A 22177-nucleotide genomic window follows, 5' to 3' on the forward strand; every position below is an offset into this window, starting at 1 on the left:
CGCCCCCCGGCCGCCCCCGCGCGGCCCCCGGCCCCGGGTCGCGGCGCGGCGCGGGCGGCAGCATGGTGGAGAAGCGCTGCCCGCTGCAGAGGGACGGCGTGTACCGCTGGTTCTCGGAGCTGCCATCGCCGCAGCGCGTGGAGTTCCTGTGCGGCCTGCTGGACCTGTGCATCCCGCTCGAGCTGCGCTTCCTCGGCTCGTGCCTGGAGGACCTGGCCCGCAAGGACTACCACTCGCTGCGCGACTCGGAGATCAAGGCCAACAACCCTGCCGACCTGGGCAGCCTCACCAACCTGACGGACGAGGTGGTGCGCAGCAAGCTGCTGGTGTCGCTGGCGCTGCTGGGCTCGGAGCAGCGCGAGGCGGCGGGCGTGCTCTACCGCACGCTCACGCACATCGACTCCATCATCCACAACTACGGGCTGCAGCTCAACGAGGGCCGCACGGGCGATGAGTTCCTGCTGCTGTTCACCATGGCCTCCAACCACCCGGCCTTCAGCTTCCACCAGAAGCAGGTGCTGCGCCAGGAGCTCACGCAGATCCAGAGCAGCCTGAACGGCGGCGGGGGCCACGGCGGCAAGGGCGCGCCCGGGCCGGGCGGCGCGCTGCCCACCTGCCCGGCCTGCCACAAGGTGCGTTCCCGCCCCGAGCTCTACCCTGTACCCCAACTCTGCATCCCCAGCTCTGCACGCCAAGCCTCCAGCCTGCACTGCGAGCCCCCACCCAGGCCTCCAGCCTGCACCGAGAGCCCCCCACCCACGCCTCCAGCCTGCACCGAGAGCCCCCACCCAGGCCTCCAGCCTGCACCACGACCCCCCCACCCACGCCTCCAGCCTGCACCGACAGCCCCCACCCAGCCCTCCAGCCTGCACCACGAGCCCCCAGCCCGTGTCCCAAGCCCCATTCCAAGCCTCTATGTCGCACCCCAAATGTCTGCCCCACCTCTCCAAGCCTCCACCGTACATCCCAAGTCCCCACCCCGTGTCCCAAGCCCCCATCCTAAGCCTGCACTCCTCACCCTAAGTCTGCACTTCAAGCCCCAAGACCTCACCGTGGCCTTGAGCCCACACCCTCAGTTCCCTCTGCCTGCCCCAAAGCCTCCAGAACTCCGCCTCGCGCCCCTTGGGCAGGAGCGGCTGCAGGGGCCCTGGGTCCGAGGATCCGCGGGAGCGGTGCGGGAGACGTCCGCGGTCAGAGCTCACAGTCTGAGTGCCCTCCTTTCATTTAGCCGGCTGCAAACGCGATAAGGTCTTTGTCCCCTTAATGGGGCCCTTGGGTGACAGATAACAGACATTGCGGCGCCTTGGTTTCCCCATATCTGGTATTACCAGAAAAGGAAGGAGCCGTGGCCATGCCAGAAGCCGCTGATGAGGTGAACATTGCAAGGCGCTGGGCTTCGCCGTCTGAGCCGCTCCCTCCACACAGGTGGAGGGCCTGCTTGGGGCCTTTGTCGCTGGGGGCCTCCGCGCGGGACGTGGCTGTCCGTGTGAGCTCATTTATGGACACGTGCATGCTGTATGATGTACGCGTGTGTCCCATGTGGGCATGTATGTGTGCACATGTGTGTATGGATGTACACATGCCTGTGAACGTTGTGTGTGATTGTTTTTAAGAGCCGGGCTACCTGTAACTGACAGAAAAAGACTCCTAGAGCCCTAAATGCCCGTGAAACCTATTTATTGGCGACCCTTAGAAACAAAACCCAGGCTGACATTTTGAGTGGGAGAGCACTGGTGCCTTAAAGAATGTTAGGTTAGGTTAAAGATCTCCGGTCTCCAAATTGAACCGGAAGGGCATCCTGGCCATCCACTTAGCGATGTGAACTTTTGTCTAAGTGTTTCAGAACTGAAAACGCAAAGTGTTTGGGGCTCCAGCTATTTTGAACAGCCCCCTGCAATCCAGTGCCAAAATTTTGCTGCCGGAAGAGATTACTTTGACCTGGTGTGATGTGTATTTAGAATACAAACTGATTATTTTTTTGGAAGGGAATAGGTTGCAGTCGGGACCAGTCTTGCTGAGTGCCTCTTTGCAGTGTATTTAAGTTCTTTGAAGTTAAAACTTTGGTAAAACTTTGCTTTTATGAGTGGCTGAGAACACCGTCTGGTTTACTAGGTTTTGTGTGTGTGTTTTTAAAGCTGTCTTTCAATCCTAGATTGTGGCTTTTCCTTTTTAATGTCTTCCTCTAAGAAGTGGTTGTGGTACATACGTTGGTTTTTTTTAATTGATTTTTTCGTGTGTGACATTTACCTCCAAGACTATAGTTTTCTTTTTAAGTTCAGCTCCCACCCTACATTTCAGGCTGTGTGCTGCACAGAGGGTCCTAGGATATGTAGTTGTTTCTGGTAATCTGTGTAAGCCTTGACATGCCAGCAAATTGTCGCCTATTCATGGAATCTCAGTCATTTATGGTCAGTTTCATGTGCTGTTACTCCTTTGTGTAGATTCCACCCACTAATAATTTCTATGGCTGTTGCTACAGTAACGTCATCTCTTTAAGGGGATTCTTAATGTGTGAGCACGGGTGCATCACTTTATGCAGACAGTGGTGATTATTATTTTGGTTGGGCAGTGAGCTAAATCTAGAACAAAAATGTCTTTTATAGGAGAGCCTTTCTGTCAAGCAGAAATCCCTTTGATGAGACGAAGGGGCTAATCTATTCCTCTCAGCTCAGCCCTGCACCGCTCCCCCGCCCCTCCCCAGCCCCAAGGCCATGGGCACTGAATTTACCAGCCCTGCAACCTTGGCCAGGATCCTTCTGCCTCTCAGTGTTGTCCCTATTGCAGTGGAAGGGATGTAACCTACCTCACAGGCTTGTGTTGAGGATTACATAGGTAACATACGTGAGCTTCCAGCAGAGGTGCAGGAAATGCTGCTTTCTCCTTTCTGGCCTCTCCGGCTTTTAACATGCATTTTTATAGAGGTATGCTAACTTAAAGCAAGGCATGTTTTATAGATTGAATTATTTACATCTTGGCTATGACCGTTTATGTGTTCTATATTGGTTTTTGAATAGTTACTTGGAGCTGACAATTTTTTTGTTTCATCTTTGGAAAGCTGGAAGATTCTGTGACCCTTAATGAGAGGATTGTTATAAGGAGTAACCTTGGGCTGTCATTTCCGTATTTCAAAACAACCGTGCTTTCTAGTTTTCCGTACATCCCTAGTGTCACTGCAAAGCTAATTTCAGCCCCATTCATTTAACTTTCCTTTCTGTTGCTGCTTCAAAGCTAAGGCTGACATTGATGAACCCTTTATTGCTTGGAGCAGGCAACTCAGATGAAATCTAGCATTTAAGTATTTTGCTTTCTTAGTTTCTAAATCTAACATTTGGTGTATTCCTGAAAAAGCAGCCCCATTAAAGCTGTCTGCATTCTTCTGTAAGCTGTTGAATTTTGTTTTGAACTCTTTGAGCTTGGAGACTTTGTATTTTTCTTTTAGAGATACAAATGTTAATTGCTTTTTAAATTCTTTATCCAATTTGAATTTTTATTTCTTGGCCTGGCAAGGTGGCTTACGCCTGTAGTCCCAGAAGTTTGGGAGGCTAAGGTGGGCAGATCGCTTGAGCCCAGGAGTTCAACACCAGCCTGGGCAACACAGCAAAACCCTGTCTCTACAAATCCAAAAATTAGCCAGGAGTGGTGGCACACACTTGTAGTCCCTGCTACTTGGGAGGCCGAGGTGGGATGATTACCTGATCCCAGGAGGTAGAGGCTGTAGGTGAGGTATGATCATGCCACTGCACTCCAGCCTGGGTGACAGTGAGAGCCTGTCTCAAAAAATTTTTTTTAAATTTATTTTAACTGGATTTTCCGAAATAGTCATTATTTGCAATTCCTTATCCAAATCCTGTGTTTTTATTTAAAAATTCTTATTATTCTGAGGACTTCTAGAGGTGTAAAAGTGGGGGAAGTATAAAGTAGACATACCTGTATTTTACTTCAGAAAGATAAATACTTCCAGTAGCCCCACTGATGGTAGACTGAATTAGTTGTACTCTGCCTAGTGGCTGGTAATGCTGCTGCTTGCTGCTCCTGCAGTCGCCTGTTCCAGGTTGCCAACTGTGGGGGATAGTTGGCTTAGACTTTCCAATGCCTGTTTTACGTAAATAAAAGACCATAGTTTTGGAAATAGTTAAAATAAATCCTTTGCAGTTTTTTCTTTGTGTCAGTGATAATTAATATGCTATGGTATATGCACATGCTTATTCGTCTTTTAAAAATAACAGCTTTATTGAAAGAGAATTCATATACTATATATACTTCACCCTTTTAAAGTGAAGTCATTGGTTTTTAGTATAGTCATATAGCTGTGCAAGCACGACCACTGCCACTGAACATTTCCATCACCCCAAAAAGAAATCCAATGCCTATTAGCAGTCGCTCCCCATTCCCCCTCCCCGCTCCCCATTCCCCCTCCCCCCAACCCTTGACCACCCCTTTTTGTGTCTATGGGTGTCTTTTTTGGACGTAGCATGTAAGGGGACCACACACCGTGTGGCCCTTTGTGACTGGCTTCCTTCACTCGCTGTTGTGATGTCAGGGCCCGTCCGTGCTGTGGGTGTGTCAGCACTTCCTCCTCGTTCGAGACTGAGTGGCGTTCCCCTGTGTGAAGAGGCCGAGCTGTGCTCACGCGTTCTTCAGTGGGTGGACCTTGGGGTTGCTTCACATGCTTGCTTGTAGACTTTTGTCTTCATGGTTAATAGGCTCTTTGTCTTCACCCCCGTGCACTGTGCCTAACACTTAGCGCGTCCTCTCTGGACCGCTGGCGCACGTGTCGGTGCAGGGCTGTCCTGAGGGCTCCTGTTCCACCTGGTAGATTGCTAGGTGCCGTGTGCAGAGCTGTGTAGGTGTGGCCTCAGCTAGCCTGGGGAGCTGCAGTTGGAGGTGGCAGGGAACTCTGTGCTGTTGGTACAGAGCCTCTGGGCTGGTGCATTTGGTCAGCGACAGGTATGGGGGAGCAGGGCCTGGTGGGCAGGGGCAGGGCTCCGCCTGAGCTCCAGCTGTGAGGGCGCTGCCGTTTGTGTTTCAGCATCTTCAGGCTATGGATAATGAACTGCTTCATGGGGCTGATTTTTTTAAGGGGGTACTAAAAACATGATGTTTTTAAAGTTTTTGGTGCAGGGGTGTGGTGGGGTGGTGGTCTTCCTTTAGAGGTGTGTTCTGTGGAACAGTTCTCGAACTCTCTGTGGCTTGCATTGTGAGTGCCTGAGGATAAGCACTGTAGAAACTTCAGATAGACACAAATACTGTGAATAAACCTGCTGAAAATGTCTGTCCAAAGATCAGCAACAGCTTTTGCTTCGTTGCTTTTCGTAAGCTGTTGAAAGTCATTGCAGTTCAGAGGTGAAACATGGGATAGTTCATCTTCTGGTTATCAGGCAAAGTATAAGTGGTTTCTTTTAGTTTCTCCTTTAGCCCTAAACTCTGGGCCTATTGCAGCCAAGAGTCATCTGGCATTCTATAAGAACGGATTCTCTCTGGAGCAGCTGTTGTCACTGATGGTTAAAGGAATAGCTGTGACCTAAAAGCACTGTTTTGTCTCCATGTTTTACACTTGTTCTCCTGGGCAGCTGGGAACTGCCTGGTCTATGAACTTGTCTGTGAACTAAGTCTTCTGGCTGGCTTTGTATACATTGCTTTTTTTGTTATTATTATTGCATTACAGGAGATACAGGAGATAATATTCTAACACATAGTGGATTTTTTTATTTTTATTTTTGGCCAGCTGTTACAGGTCTAAAACACTGTCCTGTTTCGTAGTACAGTACAGTACATGATACGGGAATTGAGGCATACAGTCATGTGCTGCTTAAGGACACAGATACGTTCTGAGAAAAGTGTCCGCAGCTGATCTTGCTGTGTGAGCACCACAGAGTGCACTTGCACAAACCTGGGTGGCAGAACCCGCTACACCCCTAGGCCACATTGTAGAGCCTGTTGCTCCACGGCTATAAACCTGTACAGCATGTTACTGTACTGAATACTGTAGGCGGTTGTAACCCACTGGTATTTGTGTATCTAAACACAGAATAGGTACAGTAAAAACACATTATTAGAATCTTAGAGGACCCCTGGTCCGTGCGGTCTGTCAGTGATGGAAGCATCCTTATGCAGTGTGTGACCGTGCTGGGATGCAGTTCTGATTGTTTTCTTGGTGGTAGTATTTTTGTTGATGCCATGATGGAGCTGCAGTAGCACTGCCATCTACTGTGTAATGGCTTGGATTATGTGGTACTTTAATTACTGTCCTTTGCCCTCACATTAAATGAAGGCCATTTACTTTGACATGAGCTAGTTCACATTTGCCTCATTTAGTTGAACACACATTTGAGTTTTGCTGTTTTATACTGTGTTCTGGAGCACAGTTGTAGAAACTGGAAATTCTGTGTCATATTTGGATTTGATGAGTAATATGATGGTATCATTTGTTCAAGTGCGAAGGTAATTGGAGATAAGCATCTGCGTTAGTCTTGTCACTGCAGGTGAAGCTTACCGCTTACTTAGGCTTTCGTTTACCCATTTTCCCTTTAGTCCTGTAAACTTCATCTACCTTTTGGGTTAACTTGCTTTTCCAGCAAATCTATATGAGTCTTAAAACTTCAGAGTCCAGCTAGTAGAATAGAATAGTAAGAGGTACTCGTGTTGGGGCATCTTTGTTGAATTGATGAGGAAGAAATTTTTGTTATGCTAGGAAAAATTTCTCCTTTAGTATTCTCCCCCGCCCCCCACCTTAGAGGGATTAGATTTTAGAAAAAGATCCTTCTTTTTTTGTTGTTGTTTTTTTTGTTTTTTGAAAAACTGCCAGTTGGAACAGTAGTTATCTTGTTAGTTTAAGTAAGAAGTGTAGCTGCGAGTTACCTAATTAGGGTACATTATTGAAGGGCTTTTGGTTTTGGACTTTAGTCTTAACATACTCAGTTTAGAAATTAGTTTTAGCAAGGTAATTTTTTTCTCCAGTCCCTGTAGATATTTTTGTCGTAGAGAGACCTTACACATTGTAGAAACATTTCCTGTCAAAGGTAAAAAGAGATCATCCAGAACTAACAAAATAGGTTAATTCTTAGCAGTTTCTGTTTTGTTCTGGGTTAAAAGACCTGAAGCTACTTAAAGTGAGAAGACAGAAGCAAGACAGAGTTGCTCTTCTAGCAGCCGTGTGTCGTGTCTGATCAGGGCATGATTAAGCAGGACAGGATTTCACATGCCAGCCACAAAGCCCTGGACCCGGCCGCCCACTCTCAGAGAGAGGCACTGTGGACCCCGCCCGCCATTCACTACCCAGCTTGCCAGTGGGGCGGGTGCTTTGCAGGCTCACAGAAAAATCACTCGCCCTTGAAATGTCTTATCTGGGCCTGGACACCTCCTTAGTTTCTCTTGTGTTTCCTTTCTGTGTAAGGCTGGTCCCTCACCGCTGGTTTGGTCACAGGCCTCTGTTTCCTGAGGGTCACTGGTAGGTCAGCGTTTGAACTTCAGTCCAATCTTTGACCTCTAGCTCCACCTGACCCATAAACCATAATGGTTCTCTGATTTGTATTTTCAACAAAACCCCACCTTTAACACCACTCACCTCTACCAGCCAACAAAACCCCGCCTTTAACACCACTCATCTCTACCAGCCCCCCTTCTCTTGGTCGCTTCACCACCGAGCCCTCCCTGACCAGCTAGCAGAAAAGGCCTTCCATCCCGCTGAGTGGTGCTGGTCCCCGTGAATGGGTTGGTGTGTGTCTTTCCAGACACGTTTGTGCACATATATGTTCACACGTTCTTTCAAGACACCATACACATGCTTACATACACGTAGGATCTTACATACACGCCGTTCTTCATGCTGTAACACAGCCACGCTTCGTGAAGTCAATCCTGCTGTCTCTAGTTCCTCACCTTCAGTTATTCCTCAGCCTCCTATGACCTGCCTTTTGCCTTGAACCTCTTTGACAAAAACAATTTTTACGGAAGAGTATTCAGCAATCTCTTCAGCGAAGAAAGATTTTAAATCAGTAATGTAACCAGAGGTAGGAAATGGAAAAGTGCCAGAGGCTGCTGCATGGAAAGTCCCTTCTCCCACAGATGGCAGGGAAGGGCACCCAGGACGTTTTAAGGGTCAGGCAAGGTTCTCCTTTCCCTGGGTGTTGATAACTTTTATTTCACATGTGAAAAACATGTTTCTTACCCTCTTCCCAGCCATCCAGTTCTCCTCTTTGCAGATAGCACACTTCCTCGTAGAACCTTCCAGATAAACCATATGTATTTACAAGTAGGTACCTGATGTCCCACTGCACACACAGGTGCTTCCTGGTCTTCTCTTGGCAGTCTTTCCAGATGAGGCTTCTCTGTCAGTCCATAAAGAGCTTGTTCAGTGGCACAAATGTGTTATTTAACCAGGCCCTTTTGATAACATTTTGTTCCATCGGATTATTACAAACCAGTGCAGTGTCATTTACATATTATATACATATCACCTACATGTTACAGACAACAGATGGGACCTTTCACATTCAGGTAAGTCTACCTGTGGAGCAGAAATCTGGAAGTGGAGTTGGGTCAAACGGTCTGTGCTTTTGTAATTATTTTACCTGTTGCCAAGATCTGCTTTTAGAATTCCCACAGCCATGTACAAGGCCTGTTTCCCTAACCTTTAATGAGCCCAGTGAGTTAGCCACTTGCTGGTTGCGGCCATTCTGTTAGGTGGAGACTTACCTGGTGTAATAGTTTTATCTTAGGAGTGAGGTTGAATACTGTTTCAAGTAAACTATTTCATTGATATTTGGTGAGCTGTTTGTCTCCTTTGCTCGTCTCTGTTGAGTTGTTGGTCTTTTATTTTTTTAATTTTTACTTTATTTGAGACGGAGTCTCACTCTGTCACCCAGGCTGGTGTGCACTGGTATGATCTCGGTTCACTGCAACCTTTGCCTCCCGGGTTCAAGCAATTCTCCTGCCTCAGCCACCCAAGTAGCTGGGACTACAGGCACCCGCCACCACGCCAGGCTAATTTTTTGTATTTTTAGTAGAGAGAAGATTTCACTGTGTTATCCAGGATGGTCTCAATCTCCTGACCTGGTGATCCGCCTGCTTCAGCCTCCCAAAGTGCTGGGATTACAGGTGTGAGCCACCGTGCCTGGCCCTACTTTCTTATTTTTAACTTTATATTTTTCAAAAGCTGGCATGCAAGGCCAGGTGCACTGGCTCACACCTGTAACCCCAGCACTTTGGGAGGCCAAGACAGGTGGATCACTTGAGGCCAGGAGTTCAAGACCAGCCTGGCAACATGGCAAAACCCCATCTCTACTTAAAAAAAAAAAAAAGAAAAAGAAGAAGAAAAAACTGGCATAGAAAAGCTTTCATTGGGAAAAACTCTCTGACACGAGAGTTGGGCTTTAGGTTACCTGGGTTGCCCGCATACAAGGTTGTGATGTGTCAGCTGAGAGCTAGGAAGAAGCTGCGTGGCAGCATGATGCTTTGGTGGCCTTGTCTCCTGTGGCGCCTGTAGAGGCATGTGTGTGGATGAGTTCATTTCCATGGAGTAACATTTTTAGTTCTGCAAGTAAGTTTGTCTGGATTATATTTCTTTAATGCTTTTAAAACTTTAAATCATGGTTAGCCTCGATGTTTTAGTTTGCTATATAATGTCTGTTTTAGTTTGCTACATAACGTCAATAAATTGAAAACCTGTTACTCATTCTAATTAAGGTTTCATTTGTATTTTACACTTTCAACAGTGACATCAGATTAACTCTTAAGGGAGCATTATGGAATCATTTGTCTAATTATTTGGGACATTTGCATAAAAGCATCAATAGAATTACCAGAAAGAAATTATATCCTTAGGTTTTTTTATTTTTTTGAGATGGAGTCCCGCGTTGTCGCCCAGGCTGGAGTGCAGTGGTGTGATCTCAGCTCACTGCAACCTCTGTCTCCCGGGTTCAAGCGACTCTCCTGCCTCAGCCTCCTAAGTAGCTGGGATTACAGGCATATGCCACCACACCCGGCTAATTTTTGTATTTTTAGTAGAGACTGGGTTTCACCATGTTGGTCAGGGTGGTCTTGAACTCCTGACCTCAGGTGATCTGCCCACCACGGCCTCCCACAGTGCTGGGATTACAGGTGTGAGGCACCACGCCCAGCCTATCCTTAGGTTTCTTACTGACTCTAATTAAAACATGTATATATAGGAACTAGTGCTAGAAGGATTATAGTCTAGACTTGAAAAAAGATTAAACTGTTTGAAGTAGGAAGAGATTTAGTGTATGGGGAAGAGGAACAACCCTCACCCCTACTCTGTTTTGGGCATTTTAATAAAATTTAGAAGCTTGAGAATAATGCTAACAACCTAGTTATAGTAAAATTAGTAAAATTGGCTGGGCGCTATGGCTGACGCCTGTAATCCCAGCACTTTGGGAGGCCGAGGTGAGCGGATGACAAGGTCAGGAATTTGAGTCCAGCCTGACCAATATGGTGAAACCGCATCTCTACTAAAAATACAAAAATTAGCCGGGCGTGGTGGCGGGCGCCTGTAATCCCAGCTACTCGGGAGGCTGAGGCAGGAGAATCGTTTGAACCTGGGAGGCAGAGGATGCAGTGAGCCAAGGTGGTGCCACTGCACTCTAACCTGGGCAACAGCGAGACTCTGTCTCAAAAAAAAAAAAAAATTTAGTAAAATTAATGAGATACTTTGAAAGCACGGAGTATTGAGGTTGTGTGGGAAGCACTGTGTGGTGTGTGAACTCTACCCGGACACCAATAGATACTCACAGAACTTGCGTGCCACCTCTGGGGGATTCTCCTGACTCCAGGTTCCTGGTGGAGCATCTTTCATATGTGAGAACTCAGGCCGTTTTCCAGTCGGTTCCCACCTTCACCGCACCCCGAGTCCCGGGCCTTGTTTCTGTTCTTTTCCTCGATTCTGTTTCTTTTCCACCACTGATCAGTTTTGCCTATTCTAAAACTTCCTTTAAGCAGAATCATGGAATTCCTGTTGGCTTTCTATCTGTTGGCTTCCTTCGTTGCGTGATTTGAGTGGCTGGTCTAGGGATGACTGTAGATTCTGAACTTTCCACACTGCATTGTACCACACGTCATGCAGTGTGTCATTTCTCAAAGCACTTATATGTGTGGGTTGTTTTTTAAATAGGTAGAAGGCTTTTAAACCAGCATACCATTAATATTGTATTGAGGAAGTTAGTTTATCAATGTTATTTTTCCTTTTACAATTGCTGATAAAGATATGAGGTGAGGAGCAGCAGGTTACAGAGAGGAGCGATGCCTGGGGGCGTGTCAGTGTTTCTAGGCGCGTGCAGTGATGGGCAGCAGACTGGGGAGCGATTCGGTGGAGGCATGTAGGTGTTCCCCAGGTGTGTGCGGTGAGGGGCGGCAGGCTTAGGGGGATGCGGTGGGGGCGTGTCAGTGTTCCCCAGGTGGGGGATGCGGTGAGGGCGTGTCGGTGTTCCCCAGGTGCAGGAGGCTGCTCTGAGGGTGTCGCATGTATTTCATTTAATCCTCATAACAGCTCCATGAGTTAGGTTCTATTTTTGTCCCCATTTTAGCAATAAGAAAACAGACACAGAGAGGTTAAGTATAAATAATTTGACAAAGGAAATTAGTAAGTGGCTATTTTTATTGTGTGAAGTTAAAATTGTTTGTGTGTTGACTTCATCATTTAAAGTGAGAGGAAGAACCTGAGGAATATGAAATGAGACGAGGCGGAGAGCCCCAGACTCTGCGGCTGGTAGAAGTAGGGAGTGTGACCTCATCCCCGGATTCTGCCAGCTCTGCTGATGCCCGGGGCTGCCCCGTGTGCGCGGCCGGCCCTGGGCGGGATCCATGGTCTTGGTGACAAAGCTCCTCTCCCTGCCTTCGCCCCAGCGGCTCGTTTTTATTCATTCAGCAGAGAGTACGTAACTGATAGTCCTCAGTACCGCAGTCTAATATTTTGTTGGGGTTCCTTTTTTTCTTTTCATTTAAAGGTAAAACCTACATTTAGTGAAATGCACATATTTTAAGTGTGTCATCTGAGTGTTTTCACCACTTCAATCTTTTTTGGTTTTGTTCTTTGTGTATTTTTTTTTTTTTGAGACGGAGTCTCGCTCTGTCAGGCTAGAGTGCAGTGCAGCGATCTTGGCTCACTGCAACCTCTGCCTCCCGGGTTCAAGCAATTCTGCCTCAGCCTCCTGAGTGGCTGGGATTACAGGCACGCACCACCATGTCCGGCTAATTTTTGTATTTTTATTACAGACAAGGTTTCACCGTGTTGGTCAGGCTGGTCTCAAACTCCTGACGTTGTGATCTGCCCTCCTTAGCCTCTCAAAGTGCTGGGATTACAGGCGTGAGCCACTGTGCCCGGCCACCACTTCAGTTTTGACAGAAGCAATAAGCCTTGATGGGGGTTTGTGCAGTATGACCGTTGCGCAGAGAATTCCCTCCCGCCATTTTCCAGTCAGTTCCCACCTTCTCTCACCCCCCACCCCCAGGCCTTAAAAACTCTTTTTCCTCTGTTCTGTTTCTTTTCCACCGTTGATTAGTTTTGCCGTTTCTAAAACTTCATTTAAGCAGATTGATGGAATTCCGTTTTATCTCTTGGCTTCCTTTGTTGCATGATTTTAGTGGCTGGTCTAGAGATGACACTGTAGATACTGAACTTTCCACAGTCTGCTTAGAGTTAATACTGTACCCCGCCTCGTGCAGTGGAAGAAGCTGGTCACTGTCTTGCAACCAGGTGCCTTCCCGGTCCTTGCTGTGGCAAGTGTACATATTACATCTATGCTATAGACATCACAATATATATAGTATTGTTGTTTGCATCAGTACGAATGTACCTTTAAAAAAATATGAGGAAAATATTGTCTTTTATATATACTCACATATTTACCTTTTTTTCCCCAACCCCTAAGTGGAACCAGGCCTATTTACCATTTTGGTGCTTTTCATTCCTTACTGATGCAGTTTGTTACCATATCCTTTCAGTCTGGCAAATTCGCTTTAGTATTTTCGGGAGTGTAGGTGTGCTGGCAAGAAAGGCTCTTAGTTTTCTTTTATCAGAACATGTTTCGCTTTCACCCGTACTATTGAAGGATGTTTGCACTGGACGTGAGGTCCTTTCCTGGCAGCTTTCTTCTACTGGGGCTTTGAGAGAAGTCGAGACCCTGTCTCTCCTCCAGGGCGCCGCTGTTGGCTGCTCCCCTGTGCTCACGAGTTGTTTTTCTCCAGCTGGCTCTAAGATGGTCTGTCTCTTTGGTGTTTGAGCAGCCTGACTGTGATGTGTCCAAGTGTTTTATTGAATTTATCTTATTTGGTGTCCTGAACTTAACCGGATCTGTAAATTTACGCCTTCTGCCAACTGTGGGAAGTTTTCAGCCATAATTTCTCCAAAGTGTTTTCCTACCTCAATCTCTCCTTATGGGACTCCAGCTCTAGGTATGTTAAACTGTGTGATATTGTCCCTGAAGCTTTATTCGATTGTTTTCCTTTCAGATCTTTTTTCTCTCTCTGTTCTTTGGGTTGGATACTTTTTATTGATCCATCTTTAGATTCACTGAGTCTTCTGTTATCTCCAGTCTGCTGTTAAAGCTCGTCCACAGGATTTTTCTTCGTTTAGAAATAGCATTTTTTAGTTCTGGAATTTCCTTTTTTTTTTTTTGAGACAGAGTCTTGCTCTGTCACCCAGGCTGGAGTACAGCGGCACACTCTCGGCTCACTGCAACCTCCGACTCCTGGGTTCAAGCGATTCTCCTATTTCAACCTCCCGAGTAGCTGGGATTACAGGCGCCCACCACCACACTCAGGTAATTTTTTTTTTTTTTTTTTTTTTGTAGAGAGAGGGTTTTGCCATGTTGGCCAGGCTAGTCTCGAACTCTTGACCTCAGGTGATCCGCCTGCCTTGGCCTCCCAAAGTGCTGGGATTACAGGCGTGAGCCACTGCACCTGGCTCTGGAATTTCCATTTTTAAGGAAATGTTCTGTTTCCCTCTTGAGACCCGTTTGGCTTGTCCAGCCCAAGTCCCTTTGCCTTTCTGTTCCTGAGCCCCGTTGTAAGGGCTGCTGAGTCCCTGCCTGTGCTGGCAGCGTGCATGTGTCCTGTGCCTGGTCTCCAGAGCTAACCCTTTCCTCTTTGTACAGGTTATGTTTTTGTTTCTTTCCATGTCTAATAATTGTGGATTGCTTCTTGGATTTTGTGAACGATCCGTTGTAGAAACTCTGGACTTCATTCTATCCTCCTGAAGATTCATGATGCTTTGTTTTAGCAGGCAGTCAGTTTGGCTGGACTCAAACTCCAGATACTCTTCCTGTGTTATCAGCAGCTAATATCTCACTCAGTTGCTGTAGTGTGACCTTGCTGTCCTGGACCTGCCCCGTGCGTGCCTGTTTGAGGGCTCACACAGAGTTGATGTGCAGAGCGTGCTGTCCCCTCCCAGGGTGCTCTCCCCTCCCAGGGTGCTCTCCCTTCCAGGGTTTCCCCTGTCGCTTTCCAGCTGCGATCATCTACCAGAATTCTCCTCTCTGGTTTTCCAGGTGAGACTGGGGCTCTCTCTAAGCTTTAGGTGCTCCCCTTCTCTGATGAGGACCAGGTTCTGCCCCAGGACAAGAAACCCAGGCAGTGCTCAGCTCGCTCTGGGCACAGGCCCCCTCCAATTTCTGCTTTTCTTGGTCCTGTTCAGTTTGATTTTTTTTATGCCTTGTCCAAAGTTTATAGTTATCTGCAAGAGGATTGGTCCAACATCTCAGCCATTACTGTAAGTAGAACCACCTGCTTTATATACTCCAGGGGTTGTAGAAATAAATATGAACCATGTGTTCTAGGAAGGATTCATTCTCCCTGAGGAAGGGAGGCTGTGAAGGGGGGTTTTATACTAACTGGAACATGTGCTGTTAAAAGGATGAGGTGCTGTGCAGAGAGAAGGCTAGGATGGCCCAGTGCCTTGAAGTTCACGGGTCCATATGGAGGATGTCAGTGGAATGGTTGTCTACATGCTCTAGCCCCTGGTGGCAGTCAGCCACGGCAAGGAGAGTCAGGCGTGTGGTGAACTTGCCAGAGAAGCAGGCCTGAGCTAGGCTTCACCTGTAGCCGTGAAGTTCAGTTGGGCAGATACCAGGTGCCTGGGGGATGAGAGTCTGGTCATAGCTGCAGTGGGAGGTAAATCTGAAACTTTTTGGCCTAAATGTCTTCTGTGATCAATCCAGGTGGGCCCTTTCTGGTCTGATCTTTTGTTGCATGGCTGACAGTAAGAGATGGGGTCCCTGGCTCTGAAGCAGCGATGCCTTGTTCATAATAGGGTGTCCCAAGAAGACTCCTGGAATAGAGTTTGTGGTGCCTGCAGAAACAAAGCCTGTAGCCGATTTCACCGACACTTTCTGGACCTCGGATGCACTCTTGTTTTCAACCAGGGGTTCTCGTTCCTGGCCTCTTCAAGTCCTGTTCTTTCCCATCCTAGATGCCTAAATGTTCTGACACTGAACCTATACTGTGGCTAGTATCCCCAAAGGGCTATAAAACAGCCACTTGAACGTGCTCACTGCTTTGAATGGTCCGTCTCAGGGAGTTGAATATTATATTGGGAACCAAAATGGTTGTTATAGCATAGTTTATTTACTGTGATTAGACATTTAGCCAGCTTCTCTAAGAAAACCCCAGTATTTAAGCATATTCCTGGCCAAATATTCACAATAACAATATCGTATGTAGTATGTACTTAAACGTCAAAAGTCCTGAAGATGGGCCGGTCACAGTGGCTCACACCTGTAATCCCAGCACTTTGGGAGGCCAAGGCAGGTGGATCACCTAAGGTCGAGTGTTTGAGACCAGCCTGGCCAACATGTTGGAACCCTGTCTCTAGTAATAATACAAAAATTAGCTGGGTGTGGTGGTGCCTGCCTGTAATCCCAGCTACTCGGGAGGCTGAGACAGGAGAATCGCTTGAACCCAGGAGGCGGAGGTTGCAGTGAGCTGAGATCACACCACTGCACTCCAGCCTGGGGAACAAGAACGAAACTCCGTCTCCAAAAAAAAAAAAAAAAAAAAAAAAAAGTCCTGAAGATAAAGATAACCTTAGGGAATGTCTCATCTACCATCCTCTTGGATGTGGCATCAGTGGAATTAGATTACACCTATGCCTGCAATGGAGAGGGTGCTGGCTGCAGCCTCTGCCCCTGAAGCTGTTGCAGCTCACTGTTTCTAACATTACGAGTGTCACGTAATTTAAATTTTTGCTTACACTGGGTGCAGTGGTTCATGCCTGTAATCCCACTCACCGCTTTTGGGAGGCTGAGTTGGGAGGATCTCTTAAGGCCAGTAGTACAAGACCAGCCTGGGCAACATAGGGAGACCCCCATCTGTACAAAAAATAAAAAATTAGCCGGGCACCATGGTACACGCCCATAGTCCCAACTACTCAGGCGGTTGAGGTGGGAGATTGCACTGAGCTGTGATTGTGCCACTGCACTCCAGCCTGGGCAACAGAGCGAGACCCTATCTCAAAAATAAAAAATAAAAAGTGAATTTTTCTTGAGGGGGAAGGGACCATCATGGTGGCTGTATTCTTTACTTTAGGACAGTATCGTCTTCAGAGATGATTGAGATTGGGTTGTTTGTTCCCACGTGGCCATGTCCTGTCAGTTTGCTTCTGTGTGTTCCCTTGCTGTCACCTGTTGCTCCTCAGTGTTGACACTGTACCTTTTTCAAGCAGCCTCTGATTGGTTTCTCCCCCACCCCGCCCGCGCCATAGCGGTGCTGCTGGTGGTCTGCTCTGTGGGGCCGTGTTGAGGGGGAAGCTCTGAGGGAGGGGCTTTGCGTGCATGCCTCGGTGCACGGTGCCAACCTGGATCCCTGTGGCTGTGGATTGGGCGCTTGCTGTTTGCCAGGCTCCATCCTGAGAGTCACGCTTGGTGGACTGGCTACTTCAGTCCTTGCACCGACCCTCGGAAGTCAATATGGTGACTGTCCCCACTTTACAGATAGGGACACAGGCTTGGAAAGGTCACATCACTTGTGTCTCACGGCTAGTGATGGGGGCCGGCCCTCCCGAGGGTCTGACTCTGGGGCCGGCATTTGGCATCACTGCAGGAAGTTGACACTTTCACTATTATATTCCTCTAACTTACTTCAATTCTGCCCCTACCCCCAGCCCAGTTTTACTGACACTTGCACTTGTCTGTGCAAGCATTTTCTCTCCTGTTGCATAAAGTCGTCTTTTTTTAGTGGAGGGTAGTAGTTGCTCAGAATCACTGGAAGACAGCAGTGGTCAGAGCCTGGTCAGCAGTGAAGGTCAGCGCCATTGCCGGCCTCCGACCTAGTTGTGAGTAGGTCGCTGCTGGACAGGAGGGCAAGGAGGGGCTAGGAAGGCAGAAATGAGTTGTTGCTCATGAGTACAGGCAAGATGCTGGTGTTCTCGCTGAAGTCAATAAATCTGTTAAGATGCCCTTTTAACCCTGTTTTATGGGATTACAGGACTAGGAAGTATGTCTTTAGCCTACCTAGGGTTCTCGACTTCAGACTCCCTGCTGTTTCTGCAGGCAGTGTCTGGAACAGGGATTCTGGGTGTGTCGGAGGCTGACTGTAGGCAAGCCCTACTCCAGAGGTCCCATGTGGTTGGCCCCTGAGACCCTATCTCAAGAATAAAAAATAAAAAGTAAATTTTTCTTGATGGGGAAGGGACTGTCATGGTGACCATATTGCTTTACTTGGCACCTGGAGGTCTGGAAGCCCCCGTGGGTGGGCAGTTAGGGCCGGTGTTCCTAGAGGAGGCTGTGATGCCCTGTGGCTATTTGTGAAAGAGATTTGCATCTGGTCACCCTGGGAGCCTGTCTAGTTAAGTACTGGCTTCCCTTTGCTGAGATTTTGAGCAGTGATCTTTTTTCTCTCTTTCTCTTTTTAATGAGTAGAGCTGTAGGTTAAGAAATATTAAAAGGAATGTTTTTACATGGAAAATGTTTTTTTGGTTAGCGTTGGCTTTCACTTGGCCTAAGTCAGCAAATAGCTTTCACTCTTAAACTATCTGTCTTCTTGTTCTGGTTTTTTAGAGACACGTAATGACTATTTTAGTAAAATGCTTACAAATCTCTTTTGTTTTTATGTTTTATGTTTTTTACGTTGACTTAAAAGTATTTAACAGACGTTACTCCTTCCTGTGTAGAGGTAGGTTAATTGGAAAACAAATTGAAAACACTATTTTTTCATAGTGATGTTTACTGTATTTTGTTTGTAGGGGTAGACACTTTGGAGTTCATGTTAGCCGCTGATGTGCCCGGCCCTCGAGATATGTGTGGAAGGAAAGTGTGGTTATGGTTTTAGAAGCTTGGTTTTTCTATACTTTTCATATCATTCATATCTTGTAGGGAGGTATTTATATTTAGACTTAATATCTGTAACTTTTTTAAATTCTAAAAGTAGTGATTGTTCCTCACAGAAAAATTGGAAAACAGAAAAATAAAATAAAAATTACCCAGAGATAAATGCTATTGATATTTCGGTGTACCTTTGTCTTTTCTCAGTGCCTGTTTGCACACAACTGACGTACGTTCTGCCCATTTTCACACTATCTGTGAGCATCCTGCATGCCTTTTAAGACTGCATAATATTCAGTCATCTGGACATACACATTTATTGACCTGTTTCAATAGTAATCTGTTGCTGGGATGTTTCTGTTGTTTTTCTTTTTGCTCAAAGCTGAGATAAATCTCCTTACACACAAACCTTTGACTGCATCGCTGATTGACTGTATCCTAACAGCACACTCCTTCCAGTGGGATTAGTGGGTGAAAAGCTACAGATGGAAAGAAAGTTCATCACATCCTGCCTTGTTGCTGTCCAGACAATGGCCCCAGTTTACATTCAGCTGAGGACGAGGCCACCCCCCTGCAGCTTTATGAGCGTTTGACTCTTGAGAACATTTTAACTGTAGTCCAAGTAATTAAATAATTATTCAAGCTGTAATGCGCTTGTTTTCATTATTTATTTATTTATTTGAGTTGGGGTCTCATGCTGTCTCCCAGGTTGGAGTGCAGTGATGTAATCATAGCTCGTTGCAGCCTCAACTTCCCAGGTTCGAGTGATCCCCCCACCTCAGCCTCCTGAGCAGCTAGGTACAGGCACATATCACCACACCCGGGTAATTTCTAAATTTTGGTAGAGATGTGTCTCACTATGTTGCCCAGGCTGGTCTTGAACTCCTGACCTCAGGAGTTCCACCCACCTAAGCCTCCCAAAGTGCTGGGATTACAGGTGGGAGCCACCGCTCAAGCAATCCTCCTGCCTCAGTCCCCCAAAGTGCTGGGATTGCAGGCGTGAGCCACTGTGCCTGGCAAGTGCACTGGTTTTAGAACAGACGATCACATGTCATGGTAGAGTTTCTACTTGAGAAGATGGGCCCGGGCCCCCAGTGCAGGGAACACGGAGCTGGGGTGGCTGTGGGTGGCTGTGTCCTCACCCCCAGTGCTTCTGGGGGTGTGCTGCCCACAGGGGTGCAGCAGATGCTGCAGACACAGGGAGCCCTGCCTTCCGGGAGGCCCAGTTCACAGTGCCCCTCCTGGGTCCTCCCAGAGCTCCAAGTCTCTGTGACAGCACTGAAGCAATTTAGTTGTCCTCCAGCTACACCACAAGCACCACAATAATAATAGCAACTAACATTTTGGATGCTAACATTTTTCCAGTTCACAGTACTAGAAATGCATTTTACTTAATTCTCACAGAAGCCTTAGGTAGGTGCCGTTATTTCCATCCCATAGCAGAGGAAACAGGGGCTGCCCTGGGTGGACGCAGCACTGGCCGCCGAGACGGCTCCTGACCGCTGTGCTCCGCTCGCCTCCTTGGATTTAATCTGCGCAAATCACGGACCTCTGTAGTTACAGGACCTAAAGTCTGCAGTTGATTCTGCTCCCTACTGGCCAGATGACCTTGGGGAAGGCATTTAGGAACTGACATTCAGTTTTTCCTGTTTTTAACATGGAGATACTTTGATCTGTGTACATCACGCTTACTGCAGGGATCAGATGGATGATCGCATATGCCTGCATAATGGATACTTGGGAAGAACTGTACAAAAGGTGGTTATAGCCGGGTGCATTGTCTCATGCCTGTGGTCCCAGCTGCTCAGGAGGCTGAGGCAGGAGGATGACTTGAGCCTGGCAATTTGAGACCAGCCTGGGCAACATAACCATGTCTCCAAAAAAACAGACAAAAATGCTAGTACTTTTCGTTTTTTTATTCTCCATGGTCTCTCACAATGTGTCTTGACATCTTAGGCATTCCATTGGCACCTGGCTTTTTAAACTGACGGTATTCTTTTCAAACATGATAGACCTGGCTTTCTCAGCCTGCGTGGTTTGCCAGCTCCCGGGTCTTCCACATGCAGACGCAGTACTCAATATTAGGGAAAATAAACTGTATCAGGGAGAGCCTCTCAGCCTTGGCACTCCTGAGGCCTGGGGCCAGGTACTTCCTTGCTCTGGAGCTGTCCTGGGCGCTGCAGGATGTTTAACAGCATCGCTGGTCTCCACTGGCTGCATGCCACGAGAATCCCCACCCCAGTTCACAGAAAATGTTTTCAGACGTGGCCAGATGTCCCCTGGGGACAAAATTGCCCCCAGTTGAGAACCACTAGGTTAGGGAATAATAAGACTTTATAAGTTAAGTTAGGAAAAACATCTTACAGTGTCCTAAAAAACGGGGGAACGGGTTTGAACCTGAGGCACTAGATGATAAGGAGCTGTTTGTAGGTTAAGCCTGGCACGGTGGCATGCGCCTCCTGTAGTCCCTGCTTCTCCGGAGGCTGAAGTGGAGGACCACTTTTTTTTTTGACTATGTAATTAAGGGTATCGTTTATTGTAATATAAGAACATATTCTAAAACAGCTGAATGAACATGCACAACACAATATGATGAGACATACTCTCCTGAATTTATATAATTTTTCCTTAGGATATCTCTTAATGAGCAATATTATTTTTAAAAATGTTAAATAAAATCCTCACTGTTGGCCAGTGGGATACTGAATACCAGTATTTAAGGAAGAAACCTGAAATGGTTACGTACAGATGTCACCATCTGTACGTCTACCCTTCCTACTTTCAAAAGGCCACTTAAACTTATTCATATAAAAAAACACATGAATCTTTAGAGAACACATACAAATAAATGAAGATTTACATCTATTAATCTATCTTAAATGTACCATTCACTGATCTTACCTTGAAATAGCTGTTAGAAAAAACCGTTTGGCCGGGCGCAGTGACTCATGCCTGTAATCCCAGTACTTTGGGAGGCTGAGGCGGGCGTACCACGAGGTCAGGAGCTCAAAACCATCCTGGCTAACATGGTGAAACCCCGTCTCTACTAAAAATACAAAAAATTAGCCGGGTGTGGTGGTGCGTGCCTGTAGTCCCAGCTACTTGAGAGGCTGAGGCAGGAGAATGGCCTGAACCCGGGAGCCGGAGCTTGCAGTGAGCCGAGATCGCGCCACTGCACTCCAGCCTGGGCGACAGAGCAAGACTCCGTCTCAAAAAAAAAAAGAAAAAAACCGTTCGACCGGGGAAGTTCAGAGTCCCCAAGGAAGTCAAGTTGTCATCTCCAGATCCTTGGCAACTATTCCAATTTTCAGAACCAACGGGAATTGGTGGGATGACATTAGAAATAGGCTTCTGATCCTGCTATTGAGAAAGGGATGCTGTATTCATGTCATGGTGGTAACATCCGTCTTCCACAGGTACTCACACCGTGAACAGAAATGGCAGACATTTTATTACCAATCATATTTGCCCCAGGAAAGCTTGCCTGACAGTAAACTGTGCCCAGTTTCTCTTCCTTAGTTACCCCAGGGGTGGCCGGGCGTGGTGGCTCATGCCTATAATCCCAGCACTTTGGGAGGCCAAGGTGGACGGATCACGAGGTCAGGAGTTCGAGACCAGCCTAACCAACATGGTGAAACCCTTTCTCTACTAAAAATACAAAAATTAGCCGGGCGTGGTGGTGTGCACCTGTAATCTCAGCTACTTGGGAGGCTGAGGCGGGAGCATTGCTTGAACCTGGGAGGCGGAGGTTGTGGTGAGCTGAGACCGTGCCATTGCACTCCAGCTTGGGCAATAAGAGCGCCTCTGCCCGGCCACCCATCGTCTAGGAAGTGAGGAGCCCCTCTGCCCGGCCACGCATCGTCTGGGAAGTGAGGAGCCCCTCTGCCCGGCCACCCACCGTCTGGGAAGTG

At 47.3% G+C, this 22177-nt stretch overlaps 1 protein-coding gene across 2 annotated transcripts in view; it reads left to right on the forward strand.

Annotated features, from left to right (window-relative positions):
• The window catches only part of ZCCHC14 (zinc finger CCHC-type containing 14), an 89823-nt gene continuing 67646 nt past the window's right edge, over positions 1 to 22177 (forward strand). The window contains exon 1 of one of the 2 annotated variants that reach the window (XM_032156250.2): positions 1 to 632. In XM_032156250.2, coding sequence (XP_032012141.1) covers positions 63 to 632 — 570 coding nt within the window. In that variant the 5' untranslated portion in view covers positions 1 to 62. The remainder of the gene's footprint in view (positions 633 to 22177) is intronic. The other variant, XM_032156248.2, reaches the window with a different exon arrangement.

The sequence above is a fragment of the Hylobates moloch genome, unplaced genomic scaffold (assembly GCF_009828535.3).
Source record: "Hylobates moloch isolate HMO894 unplaced genomic scaffold, HMol_V3 SCAFFOLD_6, whole genome shotgun sequence".
NCBI lineage: Eukaryota > Metazoa > Chordata > Mammalia > Primates > Hylobatidae > Hylobates > Hylobates moloch.